The following is a 16,221-nucleotide window of genomic DNA, read 5'->3' on the forward strand; positions in this document are numbered from 1 at the left end:
GCCACATGCAGCTGGATCAAAACCAAAGCTGACGTAAGGACAGGGAGAGGGATCTCACACAAGGAGGACAGAAGACGCTGGCAATGGAGATGAACACTTCTGTCACTAGAAGCATACGCACGCTTAGGTCTTCCATATGTTAGAATTCTGAGTCTTTTTCAAAGTAATTTTAAACATAACACAAAAGCTGACTCTTAACAGAAAGAACACCGAACAGGCAGCCTCGAAGGAGCACAAAAGGAAATAATACCACGCATCATAAAACACAAAAGGTAACTGGAAAGGTTACATCAATTCCTAAAGAGAGGTCAAATCTCTACATACATGAATCACCTGAAGACATTCTCCATTTGCAAAAGAAAGATCATATTGACCGTGGGAGTCCAGGATGATCAGCACCTAAGACCAATTTAAGAAAGGTCACGAGCATCACCTCAGAAGCAGCAGCGTGACAGGAGTCTCATTCAGCCTTTGCTATTATGCGGTAACCATCACTGTGTTAATAGCGGGAGGCACATAAATACACACACAAACCAGGGAATGGTTTTGTGTCAACAACCCGATGACTCCGTTCAGTAAGGCCTGATATGTAAGACAGAGAAGTCTCCATTAGTCAAAAGCACTGGAGATTATCCCATACAAGCGTTCTTCAGCATCGCCAAAAGCATGGATAAGCATATGTTATTTTTATGTAAGAACATAAGCACTTTTCTCACATCGCACAGCTTTTTCAAAGGGTTTATCCAGCTGAACGAAGGCACGTTCTTGTGCCAAATTCCACGTGCACCAAAAAGTGCAGAACACCACCACAGTACAGCATCAGGACCCAGACCATATTCTCATCTCCCCCTCTACCCAGGAGGACATCGCGTACAGCTTGCCTACCATTAACTGACAGCAAGGATCACCTTGGCTTGTTTGGACTGATACCATTTCCTTTGGCACTGCCAATGTAAGTTGGATTAATCACCCCAAAATATGCATAAATATTTCAAACACACTTGTTGAGTAATTTCAACTTAGTTAATTTGCTGAATAAAATTTAATTTTATTTAAAAAAATCTTATACACTATTATTCACCTAGCCCTAGTTGTGAACAGATTCTCACTTCTGAAAATAAACCACATTCTAGTCAATTCATTCAACACCAAATTAAATTACTAGTACTGGATTTTTTTCTTAAAAAAAAGTATGTTAAAACTTTACTTTTTTTATTTTTAAAACCTCTAAAGAAAACGTTGCAATTTTACAGAAATGTTTCTTTTCAGGTTATGCTTTTTTTTAAATGCCTGTTATAAATTCAGCTTGTGTAGAGTTTTTTTTCATAGCTTTTTAATATGTATTATCTGCAGAGACATTGTAACAGTTCCATTTTGTGGATGAACACAAAACTTGTACAGATTTCTCATATTTGGTCTTTAGGTAAATAGTCCCCAAAAGCTGCCTAAATAAACCACTCCAAACTGTTCAGTCCATCATGAAAATACAGTTTTTCCTTTCATAGTGGAAAAGAAAATATAAATAATGCATCATTATTACAGAAAATGACAAAAATCAGATTCAAATTAAGCCAACTATCTAGCTTTCACTCACCTTACTGCATGAGGAAATAAGACGTTATGTGAATTGAAGACTGAACAGCAGCCTTACGTTTAAATTTAATTTTGAAATGTAAAGTGGAATCTATTACCACAATTAAAGTGAGAAATTACCAATACATTTTAAAATGTTCAACTGCAGAACACACACTTAAAAAAAAAATTATTATAATAGTATGGTAGCCACTGTTAGAAAACCACAACAGCTACTCTTAATGGAGACCCCAAAAGGTCAGTGTATGACATCAAAAGTGTTACGGAGAAACTGGTCAGATTAATTTCTACTGATGGGTGCTTAAGCTTAAAAATATCGAATATACCTCTGACAAGATAATTTTACTCTCTTTTTAAAAGGACTTGTGATAAAGAATTTTATCTTTCTAAATGAAGAACAGTCTGTTATCTTAAACATACACAATATTAAGCGAGACTCTTGTTTTACTTTAGACTGGAAAAATATGCCAGGGACAGTCAAAGTCAACACAAAATAACAAACAGCAAAAGGTAGCAGAAAGAGAAACAGATAAGTGCAGCTCTGGTCAAATTCATAGCAGTTCTTTACGTCAGTTAACGGCTCATTTACATTGTAATTTCTAATCAGTTACATGCAAGCCCAAAGAAGCATTTGATCACTACACATGGTAATAAAATTTGATTAAATTTATCAGGCAACTGCTAAAATATGAAAATTTGCAGATGTAATAAAGTAGCTTTATCTGAACTTTAACAGGACAGACAAAAGTAAATCATTCCATTGGTTAAAAAAACCCTACATTCAGTTTTTTACCAAACAAAATTTCACATGAAAAGTATTGTGTGATTCCAAAGTTTCCGGAGTAGAAATGGAGTGATTTGAAATGTCAAAGACCCCATTATTTTGCAAAGAAATGAAAATACACCTCAAAAATTTCTAATTCCACATGTGAACAACAAAATACTGCATATCTACCAACAACTGCATCGGGTAGGTCATTATGAAAGGCTAGCTGCCAAGATGTAGGAAATGGCTCCTTGCCTCTGTTCCCTTTAAGGAATATACAATCGTTTGAAACCAGTTCACACTAAGCGCTTATCATGCTGCCGTTACACTGAGATACTCAGTCCTTAAAATAATCTGATAAAGATTTTTTTAAAGCTGCAGCCCTCCCCAACACTGTACTTCTCAGTGTACACAGTTCAGTAGGGGGCAGGGAGGAGCGGGGGTCACAGCCTCTGGAACAAGATGTTTTGCAGTTTGACTTTAAATTACCAAGTTTTAAGGCCACCTGTGCTGGTTTTTTTCAGTGCTGAAAGTTGAAGTCTGATCACAGGGCCCCTTTCCCCACTGCGTGAGAACATGTTCCAACATTTTAGGTGTTATATTTAAGTGTCTCCTTTTGGCACCATGGAGTTTATTTTAAAAAAAAAAAAAAAAAAAAAGAAAACTCCCCTAAGTTTCTAGTTCTGGCTGCCTTTATCACTCACTGCCACAGATGGGGTGTCCACGTTAACAGCTATGACTATGCTCTCTCCATCTTCTGTTTTGATACGTTTGAGTTCCTGCTGTTCTGACTGGTCTCCGTTCTGGCGCTTTGTTGGAAGAGATGCCGATGCAGATGCATGGGTTGCTAACATATGCAAAGGACTCGCAGCAGCTGTAAAAAGATAATAAAAACTTCAGCACCCTAATCTTTGTCAAAAGAGATGGTTCTGAAAGCAAACTTGCTTTTTCATTGAAATGATGAATTCCTTTATTTGTACTACACGGGGTATCAGCAATCCCAGTTGAGATTCAGGTCCAATTGTTTAATCTTTGTACAAACCTGAAAGACATTTTTCCCAGATCACTCAACATTCATGCAGATTTGGACAAAGGTGGGAGAGAACAGGGAAATATCTCTGTTTTGTCAATGGGGAGCTGAAGACAGAGAAAGATTAAACGACTGAAAGCCAATCTACACCATAATTTGAGACAGAACTGGGAATCAAATTCAAAATCCCCTTTCAGTAGGTCCAGGCCACGTCTATGGATGACTGCAGAATGCACTACTTGGCCTGGAAAGAAAGCACCACCATGTCGTAGTCATCTGTGGCCGTAACTTATTTAAGAAAAGCCATGCAATTCACACAGCCATGAGATGCAGATGACTCAAGTAGCAATTCCTCTTTGACAGATAATGAGGCATTTACCCCCAGTGTAAGGAAAAGGCAATGCTTTAACAAGGAGTAGTATTAAGAAATGACATATTTGATTAGATTCAAGTGCACAACTGAATTAGATCAACAGCAACGTATACAGTTCAAACACCCTATACAAGATTTTAATCTTTCTCATTCCATGGAAGAGATAGTCCAAGTCACCATTCATGGGCAAGTATGGTCCTTTAAACCTTTAGAGACATCCAAAGGTTCCTTCTCTCTACTTGTTAGCAGTCTGTTTCTCAATATCGACCCTGACTTTATCAAACCAACTATTCAAACGTCTTTGCAAATAATGCAAAATGCTAATTATATATTTACTTGTTAATTGCATTTCATGAAAATTTATCTAAACATTATTAAACACCTGTGGGATTTTTTTGGTTTTGTGTTGAGGGGTGGGGGGGGCGGGGTGGTGGTGGTTGGTTTGTTTTCACACACAACCTCCCTTTCTTCAGCACCACTGCTTTGCTGACATTATCCCAGCATTCCCTCCTAGTGGAGCTTAAACATGAAGTCCATAAGGAATTCTTGTTTGCTAAACTTGTTATATTTGTTCTTAGGAAGCTATCCTAAAGAATAGCTGGAATGTCACCTCTGCATGTAACCAAACTGTTCTTTACTTAGTATTTACCGGTAGAACAAATACCGCAGAAAATATTTATCTGATACAAAAAGCTTCACTGCACTGTAAAATAATTTGTTTGTGTATCTCAACAGTCATTCACCTTCTATTAGAAAAACTATTCCTTGTAAAGTTTCTGAATAGATGCCATAGAGATAGTTACTTCTGAAAAAAATGCCTTACTGCAAATTTAGTGTTGCTTAAATGAAAACAAGTTTACCCCTCATGTTCAAACATGCATTAAGACTATTACTGCATTATTCACTCCAGGGTCTGTTTAGTAGAAAGAGACTTGCTGGCTGCAGCCACAACTGATAGGTGGAAGTATGAAATACACAAAAGAACAATGATGTCTGAAACGTACACTGAAAGTCAAAGTAAAGAATATCTAGTTACATAATTTTATTCTGCAGTAAGAGACCTGAATTCACTTTGGACTTCACAGCTTTCAGTTAGACTGACAGGTAGTAAAAAGTGCTGCCAAACTGTTTTGCTGAGAGTAAGATCCGAAAGCACTTTCTTACTACAAATAGAAAATGTTAGAAGAACAGTAGCTGCTCTGGACTTCTTAGCTTTCAGATTGCACAAATCTTTCTCCAAAGACAGAGATAAACACACACACACAAATGTGTGTGTAAATACAGATGTATGCACGTGAACAGAGACGTATGTAGATGCACGTGTGTGAACACAGACATATTTGTAGACACATACAAACAACTATTTCTGTAGGCCTAGTTCCCCCTTCAGATGCTTTGCCTGAGAATTACCTGTTTTCTTGCTGGTTTAGGGGTTTTGGTAACAGAGAGACCAGGACCTGGAATACACCCCACTTGCTGTTCAAAATGTGAACACCTTATTAGGTATTTAAGCCCAGGAATCTCAGAGTGAAAACTCCCATTACTGCAAGTGCACCCCTATCACACGCAGTGAAATAGGGAGAAGCACCACAATTCTACTCCTACATTCAGCTGCATTTCTTAAAAATGCCTAGCAGCCATTAGGCTTCCCTACCAAGGAAAACATGCTGAAATCAATTGAGTTTTCAGAGTCTAGGAAAAAGACAAAAAGAATTATTTCTTACTTTTAAAAAGAAATTTTCAGTATATTTCACATGACTCTCGGCTCAATTCATACATCCCTTCTGACAAAAAAAGTGCATATGAAGTCTGACAGTGATTGCTTTTGCTTTACTTAAGCTGGAAATGAAGTAGAAGCAGACATAACGCTGACCTATAAATGTCAGTGATGGAAGAAGAGTAAAAAGGAAACAAAGCAGATAATTCACTCCATTAGAAAGACTTTGGAGCAGAAATGCATGTAATAAATTGATATAAGATAGCCTAAAACTATTTCCATAAACATATTTTATGACAAAAAAGCTACCTCAGTATCAGATAACATCTCAAAGTGAAACTGTTAAAACAAGCTGTATGCACCTGCAAAGCAAACAAAAACTGAACACTCTCTGAACAAGTGTGAATATATGAAAATTTTGAAAAAGTACTGGTACCCACTCAGGCTGCTGAGTCTGAGAGGGGAAAGATGGTATTCAGACAAGAAGAATCACAAAATCTTACAGAATTTTTGTCATTTTTAGTACAGGTTCAATAAAAACAGAATAAAAAGTAATAGTTCAAAAAGCCAACCCACAAGCAAGTTCTGTCTTGTTTTCCTGTTGGTTCTTGACAAATCATCTGGGGAGCAGTTACCATTTTAATGGCACTGTTTTACAAGAACTTCTTTTAAAACTTGTTTATATCCTGGGTTTAATGAGGAGGGAGGATGGGTTGTCACCACTAAGTACATCCCTATAATGACCACAAAGAGAATAAATAGCTGTTCAGGTAATCATCAATGAAGAGAAACACTGGTTCTTACCAACAGGGAGGGAACAATCCCTTCCAAGGCTGTAATCTAAATTTTTTGTAGAACTTAGTTTTCAGTACAACTACAAAAGACATAAGAACAGAATTCAAAAATTCAGCACTGGTCACTCTGAGGTTTTAACACGTACAACGCAACAGAACATCTTGACACGATACATACCAGTGTTGCCCTGTCCTTGTATCGCAGTGGTGATAGGTACTATGTGCGTTCCGTTCTGCGTTACAGTTTTTATTGGTAGCTGGTGTTGACCTAGAGGTGCCTGTTGCACTATAGTAACTGTCTGTAAGGGTGTGGTCTGAGATGTCTGAATGATACGACTAGCAGCTCCTATTGTAGCATGACTAATAGCAGGTATAGGCTCCACTTTAACTGAAAAACAGAAGGTAAAACACTGTTAAAAACAGAGTGTTAGAGAACCATTTGTTTTTACTCAATCAACCCTCAGTGAATAAGTATACTGTTTTATTACTAGCCCCAACATATTTGAGAAACTATGATGCAAAATCCTCACTTTTAGCCAAACATTTCAAGCATTCATCTGGAAGTAAGTTTCAAATAATATTCCTTCTGTATAAAGAGCTAGCAAAACAACTAACCCCACAGGTTCTCACCTTTCACTTCCTTGTGGTCTCCATTCTCTTGAGGTTCTACCTTGGGCTGGGTTACCATCGCAGCTTGCGTGACTACTGCCTGTCCAGCTACAGTGTAAGTGTTTGCTGGTGCTAATCCAGTCACATTTGTGACAGACACAGCTGGTATCTGGTGGACAACATGCACTGTCTGAACTACAGGCTGCTGGGATGTCGATGTCGTCACAGGAGTTGCAACAGTGTAGGTGACGGGTTTAATAGTTTGTGGTAGCTGCCGTTGTACAGTAATTAAAACTGGTTGGCTAGATAGAGGTGATCCTAGCAAGAAAGAGATAAAAATTAGGTTGCCAATTTTAATTATTTCTTTTAAGCCAGTCATTCTTTTAAACTTAACACTAAAGCTTCAGAGTATTAGCGACCTCCTTCACTAATGCCTGAACGATCCAGAAAAGAAAACCAGACAATGGAGATTATGACACATGGCTATTCCAAGTCACATATTCAAGGAAAGCTACTGTATTAGCTCAGTAAGACCCATACACCATTTGGGCAAAAGCCCGCCCCACCTCCCCCCAAATGCAGCTATACTACTAAAGCTATGTTTAATACTCATTTAGTAAAACTCCTTTCCATAGATGGGAACATATATGTGCTTCAGGTGTTGTGTGGAGCATGTCTGCATTGGCAAAACCCTCAGCTTCCTTGGCTGGGGAAAGCCTGGTGCCTCTGCTTAGGACCATGTTTGCCTTTGCCACAGAAGGGTCACTGGCACTTCTGTAGTACCAGCATATCACCAAGAAAATGGATGGCAAAAGTATATGAGCTAAGGTAATTAAACAAATATATCCTTATCCCATAATGACTTATGCTGTTTTGTTTGGTTTTTTTTTTTTTTTTAAATAGGACAATTCTTATCACACAGATTTATTCTTTCTCTTTATCCTTTCAATTATTTTTACCCCCACCTTTGAAAGGATGACATGATCACAGATGCGTGCAAGACATTTGCTTATTTCTGTAACCCATGTAACCTGAAGTTTTCAGGTTTTTTTTCTAAACCAGAAAGAACATGTTTTGAAAGGAAGTGACAACTGTTACAAGACAGTACAGTCCTATACAGGACAGAAGCACAATCTCTGCTTAATAGCAAAGTGATCAAGGGTGCTGGAAGAGGTAACAGTCCATACATATGCAAACAGAATCTACCTGGCATGCTTACGTGTTTATCAAAAGATTTTCTCTAAATGTTAAGAGGTTAAATATTTACCCTTTTTTTTGGTGTATGTATGAAGTCTTGGTAATACTTGTATATTAGCCCTCTCCCACCTCCAACCCCCAAACACTTATATCAGGATTCCTCACCTGGGGCACTCTGTGCAAATCGCGCTTCTTGTATTACCGCTAGTTTTGGCTGGATAGCACTAGGCTCAGGTTCCATTGGGACTGGAGATCCTTCCCTGGACAGACTCTCGGGGGTCTGGACTCCACTGGAGTGTGCAGACAACACTCCAGAGTGATTAGGAGAAGCTGGGGCACTTCTGTATTTAAAAATGAAAGCAGCAGCTGATGTGTTTTAACTCCTGAACTGTGAAAGACAGTGACCTTCCTCTAAAGAGACCGTAACACACACTGCCCACAGGAGGGCACCTCTGCATTCTGGCAAGTACAGTTACAACCCAAAGCAGTTCTGATGATCTTTTACAAAGCTTCTGTTAAAACAGGGACAGAATTTAAAAGCAAATTTCAGGTATAGTTAATGGAGAAGTGGTGGCTGGATGCCTTCTTGGGGAGACTCTCTAAACAATCTGTGAAACGTGAACGTTTCTTCTGGTGGAGAAGAATGATGAGCAAATCTCAGTCTACAGGGCAAGTAATAAAAGATATGCACCAGCAGAAAGGCCATAACTTTACAGAGGGAGAAATTTAAACCCACGTATTTCCCCATCATGAATTCTGCTTGAACATTATCAAACTAAATACATAATTGTCATCTCTAAGTTCAATAAAACGGTAGCCAGTATTGGATAATTTTCTTTGCAAACAGTTTTAAAATGCAGTAGATGGCAGTTAGAAATTAAAATTGTAATTCAGGGAAAAAAAAAAGAAAAAAAAGAAGGTACAGCAAGGCTTGCTTACATTAACAATCTCATAGTTACGCAAACTGAGTCAGTTCTTTAACACTAAAAACAAGCAATAAAAACAAGCCTAGTGTATGGGGCAGCCTCCTAGAAAATGATACAGAATTTAATACTGAGTCTGCATGAAATTAAATTACTAAACTTGTGACTGTATCCAAAACTATCAAGTCTGTATCAGCCTGAAGATTAAACAACAGCCATAGTCTTTTTGTTCATCTGTTTTTCCTTACCTAGAAGAGAGTGGTCCCAGAGGGGTTCTAAAGCAAGGTACTCCCCTAGGCCGCCTTTTCCTAAAAGCCTGCTCTATTAATTTGCTTTCAGAGGCAGGGTCTATCCTCCAGAATGAGCCTTTGCCTGGTTCTTCCTGGGAACGTGGTACTTTGATGAAATAACGATTCAGAGAGAGATTGTGACGTATTGAATTCTATGGAACATAAAAAAATATGTAGAATTCATGTAACTTTTCCAAGTCAGAATGTGGCCTACTGCAGCAGTTCGTACTATAGGAGACTCGGGGTTCAGCTCTTTAATTCCTTAATTCAACAGAACTCAGAGCACTACAAAGGCAGTGCCATAAACCTGAAAGGACTCTTGCATTTTTCAAATCTTTCCCAACAATTCAAAAAAACAGTAAGCTAATGCGGCAATAACAGGAATCCCATTTAATTCTCTAACGAGAAACACGGTGATTGCAACAAACTGTTAGAACACTACAAATACCTGAGCATAATGCAGTGTAAAAAATAAAAAAAATAAAAAAATTATCAGTCTTCATACACCACCCTTCCCCAGGTGTCAAAGAAAATGTCAGTTCATTCGACAAGGGCCAGTAAAATACAGCATATACTGATTCTGATCTTATATGATAATCCTGTCACTGTTCCACAATACAGAAAGAAAAGGTTAAATTACACAAGTTCCAAAAGCAGCTAGATTGTTGGGAGTTCACCCACAGTCCAGTCTGTCTCAACAAAGGAGCCAAGGATTTAGTGTGTCTAGAAAAACAACAAATGGCAGTAGGTCCTAAAACAGCTCTTCAGTGAGATCTTCGTTACTGCACTCTAGTTTGCACATTACTTCATCCTCACATTGCTGTAACACACACAACTCTTTGATCAGAGAGATGTAGAAAACTGCTAACACCCTGAAGTGGCTGTATCTATGCTTGGCTTTGCACACTTTTTGTTTGTTTTTTTTTTTAAAAGATATAGAAACCCAAAATCTCTCTAAATATCATCACTGAACAAGATGAAAATAAAGATAAGCATACATACTGAAATACTTGTGGGAGAAGAGGGGAAAAATTGAGAAAAAGCTTTATATTATCAAAAGTTCTTCAAAAATTTGCAAAATCAAATGCAAAACCTGCTCAAATGCCTGAGCTCACGACCCTGATGGCAAGTTTGGAAAACTTAAAGCAATGCTAACCATGTATGGTTTCTCAAATGCAAACTGATGAAACCAGAAATGGTTTTCCCTGCCAAAAATTGAAACAGAACTAGAAAGATGCCAAGAACATGTTTATAAATTTTATTTATTTCTCCATATGCTAGAATAAACGAGTAGATCCAAAAGTACCTGCTAAAATAAGTTCACAAAGAGGAGTCTTTGTCCTCAACAAACTGAGACCTTTATATAATAAAGGATATAAATACCTCAATACTACTTATTAGGGTATAGGATTTGGATACTATACACATATATGTACTCTATGTTTTGAATAATATGTGCATATATCGCCTCAAGTATTATTTAAAACACCTATCATATAAGTCACCCTAACTGTAATCTAATACCTGATGGATAAAAGCTAGGAGAGCTATTCACACATGCGGTACACCTGTTAGTGTTATAGCAGTGCTTTATTTGACTAGTGACTGAAGAGCATCTCATTTTCAGCTTTTCCAATTATTTTTATGAATAGGTGCTAATTAATTATTCCTGAACATACTATGTCTGCTGTGTCTATCACCTTAGTTTTGTGAAGTATTACACATCTAAATACATACGCTGTTCTGAGGCAGAATTCTTTAACCATGCATTACAATGTATGTACATTTGGTTCCATGATGCTCACATAAAGAAGCATTATACACACAGATATTAAAGGTATTTCAGAATAGGAAGCAAAAAGATCACCAACATTTTATAAACAGAATCTTGTTGCTAAAACGGATCTGTTAGTATGACTGCAGCCAGGATTCTGCATTACTTATGTGTGAAAGGGAAACAAAATTCTTAGAGACTTCCTAGCCACAACGGCAGCTAAGTCCTTTCCTAGCCAAACCACAGCAAAAACCTAGGAACAGTTACATTCCCCAGAAACCTTGGAATTCCTCTAAGAGTGATACAACTTTCATATAGGCCCTATGACAAGTATGTGATTAATATTTAAAAATCTATTCCTCTACTGAAAAGGCATGTATTCTTCAGCCTTCTACTTGTACAGAAAGTAGAGTATTAACATTTCCTCACTCTTCCCCTCCCCCAGTCTCTCCAAATTTTACTTCCCTGAAAATAACTTCAGAGCATGCCTCTGTTGCAGATCATGACTGTACTAAGCAGCAACACAGTGAAATTGATACCCCATGATCGACAGTGCAGTCTGAATGTTATACGGGCAGACTGGCCAGTCCTGCTAATTGTGCTCTTCTGTCCTTTACTGAAACTAAAAACAGCAGCAAAGGCATTGAACCTTTATGCGTATCTGGAAAGACTATGCCAGACTGATTCATACTCAGTTAGTCATCCTGGCAAACGCTGAGGTTGGTCTCTTTAAAAATGAAAAGAAAGCAGAAATTAATTCTACAGAATTGAAGGGTCTGGTCTAACTCAGTACAGAAACGATTAAGTTCACAAATAGACTACATTGCACAAATAAAAAAGGGCATATAATAGTGCAAGATAACGATAGGTAACACACACTCATTCCTTCACTATATTGCATGGTCAAAATCACTGTTTGCAAATAAAAATTAACATGTAATATCTTAATTTTATCTCAAGATAACAATATGGATGTTTACACAATTATAAGTTACAGAACACAACTACATTCCTAGATAGCATATATATATATTTAAATCCACAGTGCCAATTGTACTTTTCTTCCCCAAAAGTTTGTATGTATGCCTCCTAGAGATTTAGAGAATACCATTCCATGAATAAAGCAATGTTTCAAATACAGAATAATGTAAATTGCCTACTTGGTTGGAGAACTTACAATCAAGAAAAAGACAACACGCTCATTTGACAAATTCTATTTATGAAGGGCTGTTAGGCTCACCAATTGACTTCTTATGACCATTTATAGCTGTCAGTATTACTCACACCTAAAAAAAATTTCCAGAAATCAAATTTACCTGCCAGCCCTTGTCTGCTGTCCTGTAGTACGGATAATTTTTAGTTATGTGCGTATAAATTCCATTTAGTGTAAGCTGCTTATCAGGTGCCATTGTAATTGCTTGTACTATTAATTGTGCATAGGAGTAAGGTGGCTTAGAGTCGTCCTGTACAAGAAAAAGAAAAGTCTGCATCAATAAACTTTAAAGATATACACACCCCTTTCTAAATTAAAAGTTACAAAACACAATTAACTTGACTTAAGGCACTTTTGAACGACCAAAATCTTGAGGCAGAAAAGAAATTAAGACCATTTTGCTCTTCTGAGTAGCAGATTTTAAGATAATATTAAAAATTTGGAGAAACATACAACAGCAGAGAATTTTCAATAGCCTATAAACAGATATAAACTGAAAATACATACAAACCCTCCCCCAAAGGGAAGGGAGGTCAAAATAAATCTCACATCTAATCACAAAAACCTACAAATTGTTTTTAAAGTCTGTAATGTTAAATTATGACTTAGCGCATATACTTTAGCAAACAAAATTTCAGAAGTCTTACATTCACTTAAGATGTAATTTATGAGTTTGATTTCAAACAATGTTTACCTTTGGGCTATCTCCACCCGATGCTTCCTTGTCATTTTCTGACTGTGAATTGTCAGCCATTAAATGTAGGTCAGATGGTATTACACGACTCATTTTGTACCCTGAAGAGCCTGCACCACGGGGGCTAGATGGGCAGGAATTTGCAGCGCTGTAGAGCATAAAAGGAAGATCCTACTATTTTGTTATACAGTATATCACCACATTATGTCTAATCAAAAAGCTCTCATTGCAGAAAAGCCCACTATTAGCACTTCTAGACTACAATTAAGGGTCTGTCAGTATTTCCATGATAAACCCCATCTTCCAAGCCTCTCTAACTCACCCATGGGAATTAAAATCACTGCAGGAAGAAACCTGACAAATGAAGCTCGGGCTTTCCTCCTCAAAGGAAAAAGGATTAACTGCTTTATTAGGGTGTATTGTATTTGTGTAAGATTTGCCAACAGAAAAAGTCCACTTTAACTACATAAGCAACCACAAATTTTAAGACACTCATTTGAAACAAGAAACACATCTTGCATGAAATTTCTGCCATATGCTTGTATTCAGTCTGCTCAAAAAAGATCATCTCTCCTGTGTAGTATTTTTGCACATTTGAGAAAATACAGCAAGCAGTGAGGGAAAAAAAGTTTTGATTCTCATTTAAATCTAAAACAACATTATTTTGAGTGTTTACAGGTATATGCACACACATACACACACATATATATGTATAAAAATCATGAACTTATCTCTAAATGGGATGCATCAGCACTGACTCATCTAATTTAACACAGTATTAGGCCAACAGAGCAGATACACTGCTACAAAGCAAAAGACAGTGCCAAACAAATGAAAGAAGTGACTCTTGATACCTCACATTTTGCTATCCATCACAGAAAAACAAAGATAAAATTACATATAATTTCACTGTAACATCTTTCTAACAGTTGTCCCCCTGCCTTGCACAGTCCACAGGAGCCACAGCTGCACAAAGCCGGTTTTCTTCTACTATTTCCATTTAGCCAACAGGAAAGAGACAGTCAGTGGGTGATGTCTGTTCCCTTCCCAAAAAAAAGATGTTGGCAGTTCTCTACGAGGATGGATACTCCTCAGCAATTCATGCTGTAATTGATTTCAACACAGTCCTCAGAAATTCCAAAAAAGTTAACTAAAAAATTAGAATGACAAAGCCTGCTGTGCCCCCAGAACCAGCCTTACCTCCAAAGACAATCTTTAACCTAACTTGAATCTGTGGTTCAAAACATCGAGTAACAAATAAAGCTAGAGAATGTTATTTAGATTCATACAATAAAGCTTTAACAAATTTACATCTGCCAAGTTTTGTTTGTCTGCCTGGCTTCTCAAGTTTTTTTGCTACCTCCTTTTTTACGTACAGAAACAAGGCAGGCACTGTAGATTGGGCAATATATATAAAACACAATTCTTCAAGTTTCACACCACAAGAAATGCACCAACATTTGCTACTAGTGATATACTATACAAGGGAGATTGGATTTTTTAAGTGTTGTATGGAAGATTCCTTGATTAGAGCCAAAACGTGTAACTAATTTATTTTTTAAATATAGGTCACTGCTGTTCTATGTTTTCACATATCAACTGACAACATCCCTCTACTGTGCTCACTTTAGCATATATTGACAAAGCGACACATATGGTACAATCAAAGCAAGTTTACAAGTCTTCTACAAAACAGGATGATTTGAAGAGAAACTGTCAAGCTTTGCTCTTGAAATAGACTCAAAACTGTCGTCTTTTTTTTTTTTTTTTTTTTGTAATAAACTATACTCAACAGGTGCATGAAAGCCCTGAAGAGAATTACAAAATTCATAGTGAGGCAAAGACTGTGGTGATATATGTGATATTATCTGAAATATTTATGAGCTGTTCTGTCATGTCTTGGGCAAGGTATGTTCTCCCTGAATTTTAGTAAGAAAGCAAACCTGTTATACAGTCAAGTCTAGATCTCTTTTCTTTCTACTTCCATTTATATAGATCTCGTTGAACACTACAATGCTGAGATCAAGATCTTGGCAAGCATGAAAGAAGTCAATTATCCTTACATTCAAACTTCATTAAAAAGATCTACATTTTTAAAAAGCAAGCATTAACAGTCCTTCATTCAAGTGAAGATACAGGAAGTGAGAGGGGAAGAAAAAAACTTTCAAAAGCATGTATGTGACTTTGAAACACAACTTTCAATGCCTTTAAATGCAATTTTTCCTCCTGAACTTTCTATGAATTTTAAAAATGGTATCTAAACTAATTTTACCAGTTTCTGAGGACAGCTCGCTTATGTTTAATTGAGTCTGGTCCCAAATAACAAGTCGGACAATGGCTAGAATGACCAAAGTAAACAGCACAGCAAGTAAAAAACACAGATTAACCTCCCCTGCAGATGACTTCCCTACAATAAACTCTGCATCTTACACTGTATTTTAAGCAAAACGTCTGTTTACTTCCAGCAATGACTAATCAATAACAAATCTCCTGGAGTAAGAGATCAGTCTGTTTTCCACACTAATGATAACCAAAACACATTTTTTCTGATGATAAACTTCAGGGGGACAGTGACTATCAGAATGTTTAAAAATGGTGTAATTTAGACTTATCTCATTTAAAGTGTTGCCGTAAGCACGCAAGAGTAAAAAGCCATCTAAACTACCTGGAATGCAAGAAAAAGATATGCTCCTTTGCTGTTCTAAGAATGCCAGGCTCCTTAGCAAACTGTTACACATTTAACATGTTAAATTTGAATATCAAAGGCTGTTCATGCAACTGTCTTATTAGTTAGCAGAAGGGTGGTTTTCTCCAACGCAGGTAATGCTGAGCTTCAACTGAACTTTTACCACAAAAGCAAAATACTTAAAATGAATTAGAAAATTATCTGAAGTCTGTAACCATTCATTGCCCTATTTCCAATCTGCAGGGTTTAAATACCTGATAGTTCCTGTGGGAGAAGGGAGAGGGCTGATCAGGTGAGCCATGTTGTCTGGAATGTTTATTGTTAAGGGAGAGATCTGGGGTTGCACAGGTTTCACTGGGGACTCCGGGGCCTCCTGTTTTTCTCTCTTTTCATTGGACAGAGCTGTGAATGTTATCTTGATGTTTGTGCTGGGAAACCTGAAAGTACAGCTGAAAAGTAAAGAACAAATATGTAAGCCACGTGTTTACAGAATGTAAGATTTTCTACATAACTTGCATGTACCCACCTAACCTTATTTAAAAATAAAAAGGTATGGTATCTT

General features: G+C 37.2%; 1 protein-coding gene across 1 annotated transcript in view; it reads right to left on the minus strand.

The window, feature by feature from the left end:
* Window positions 1-3,000: 3,000 nt before the first annotated feature.
* The window catches only part of FOXK2 (forkhead box K2), a 47,386-nt gene continuing 34,165 nt past the window's right edge, over window positions 3,001-16,221 (minus strand). The window contains exons 2-9 of the mRNA XM_075518532.1: window positions 15,914-16,108; window positions 12,974-13,121; window positions 12,383-12,529; window positions 9,251-9,444; window positions 8,245-8,420; window positions 6,904-7,200; window positions 6,452-6,661; window positions 3,001-3,233 (exon numbers count right to left, since the gene is read on the minus strand). Coding sequence (XP_075374647.1) covers window positions 3,037-3,233; window positions 6,452-6,661; window positions 6,904-7,200; window positions 8,245-8,420; window positions 9,251-9,444; window positions 12,383-12,529; window positions 12,974-13,121; window positions 15,914-16,108 — 1,564 coding nt within the window. The 3' untranslated portion in view covers window positions 3,001-3,036. The remainder of the gene's footprint in view (window positions 3,234-6,451; window positions 6,662-6,903; window positions 7,201-8,244; window positions 8,421-9,250; window positions 9,445-12,382; window positions 12,530-12,973; window positions 13,122-15,913; window positions 16,109-16,221) is intronic.

Source organism: Mycteria americana, chromosome 16 (assembly GCF_035582795.1).
Source record: "Mycteria americana isolate JAX WOST 10 ecotype Jacksonville Zoo and Gardens chromosome 16, USCA_MyAme_1.0, whole genome shotgun sequence".
Classification (NCBI taxonomy): domain Eukaryota; kingdom Metazoa; phylum Chordata; class Aves; order Ciconiiformes; family Ciconiidae; genus Mycteria; species Mycteria americana.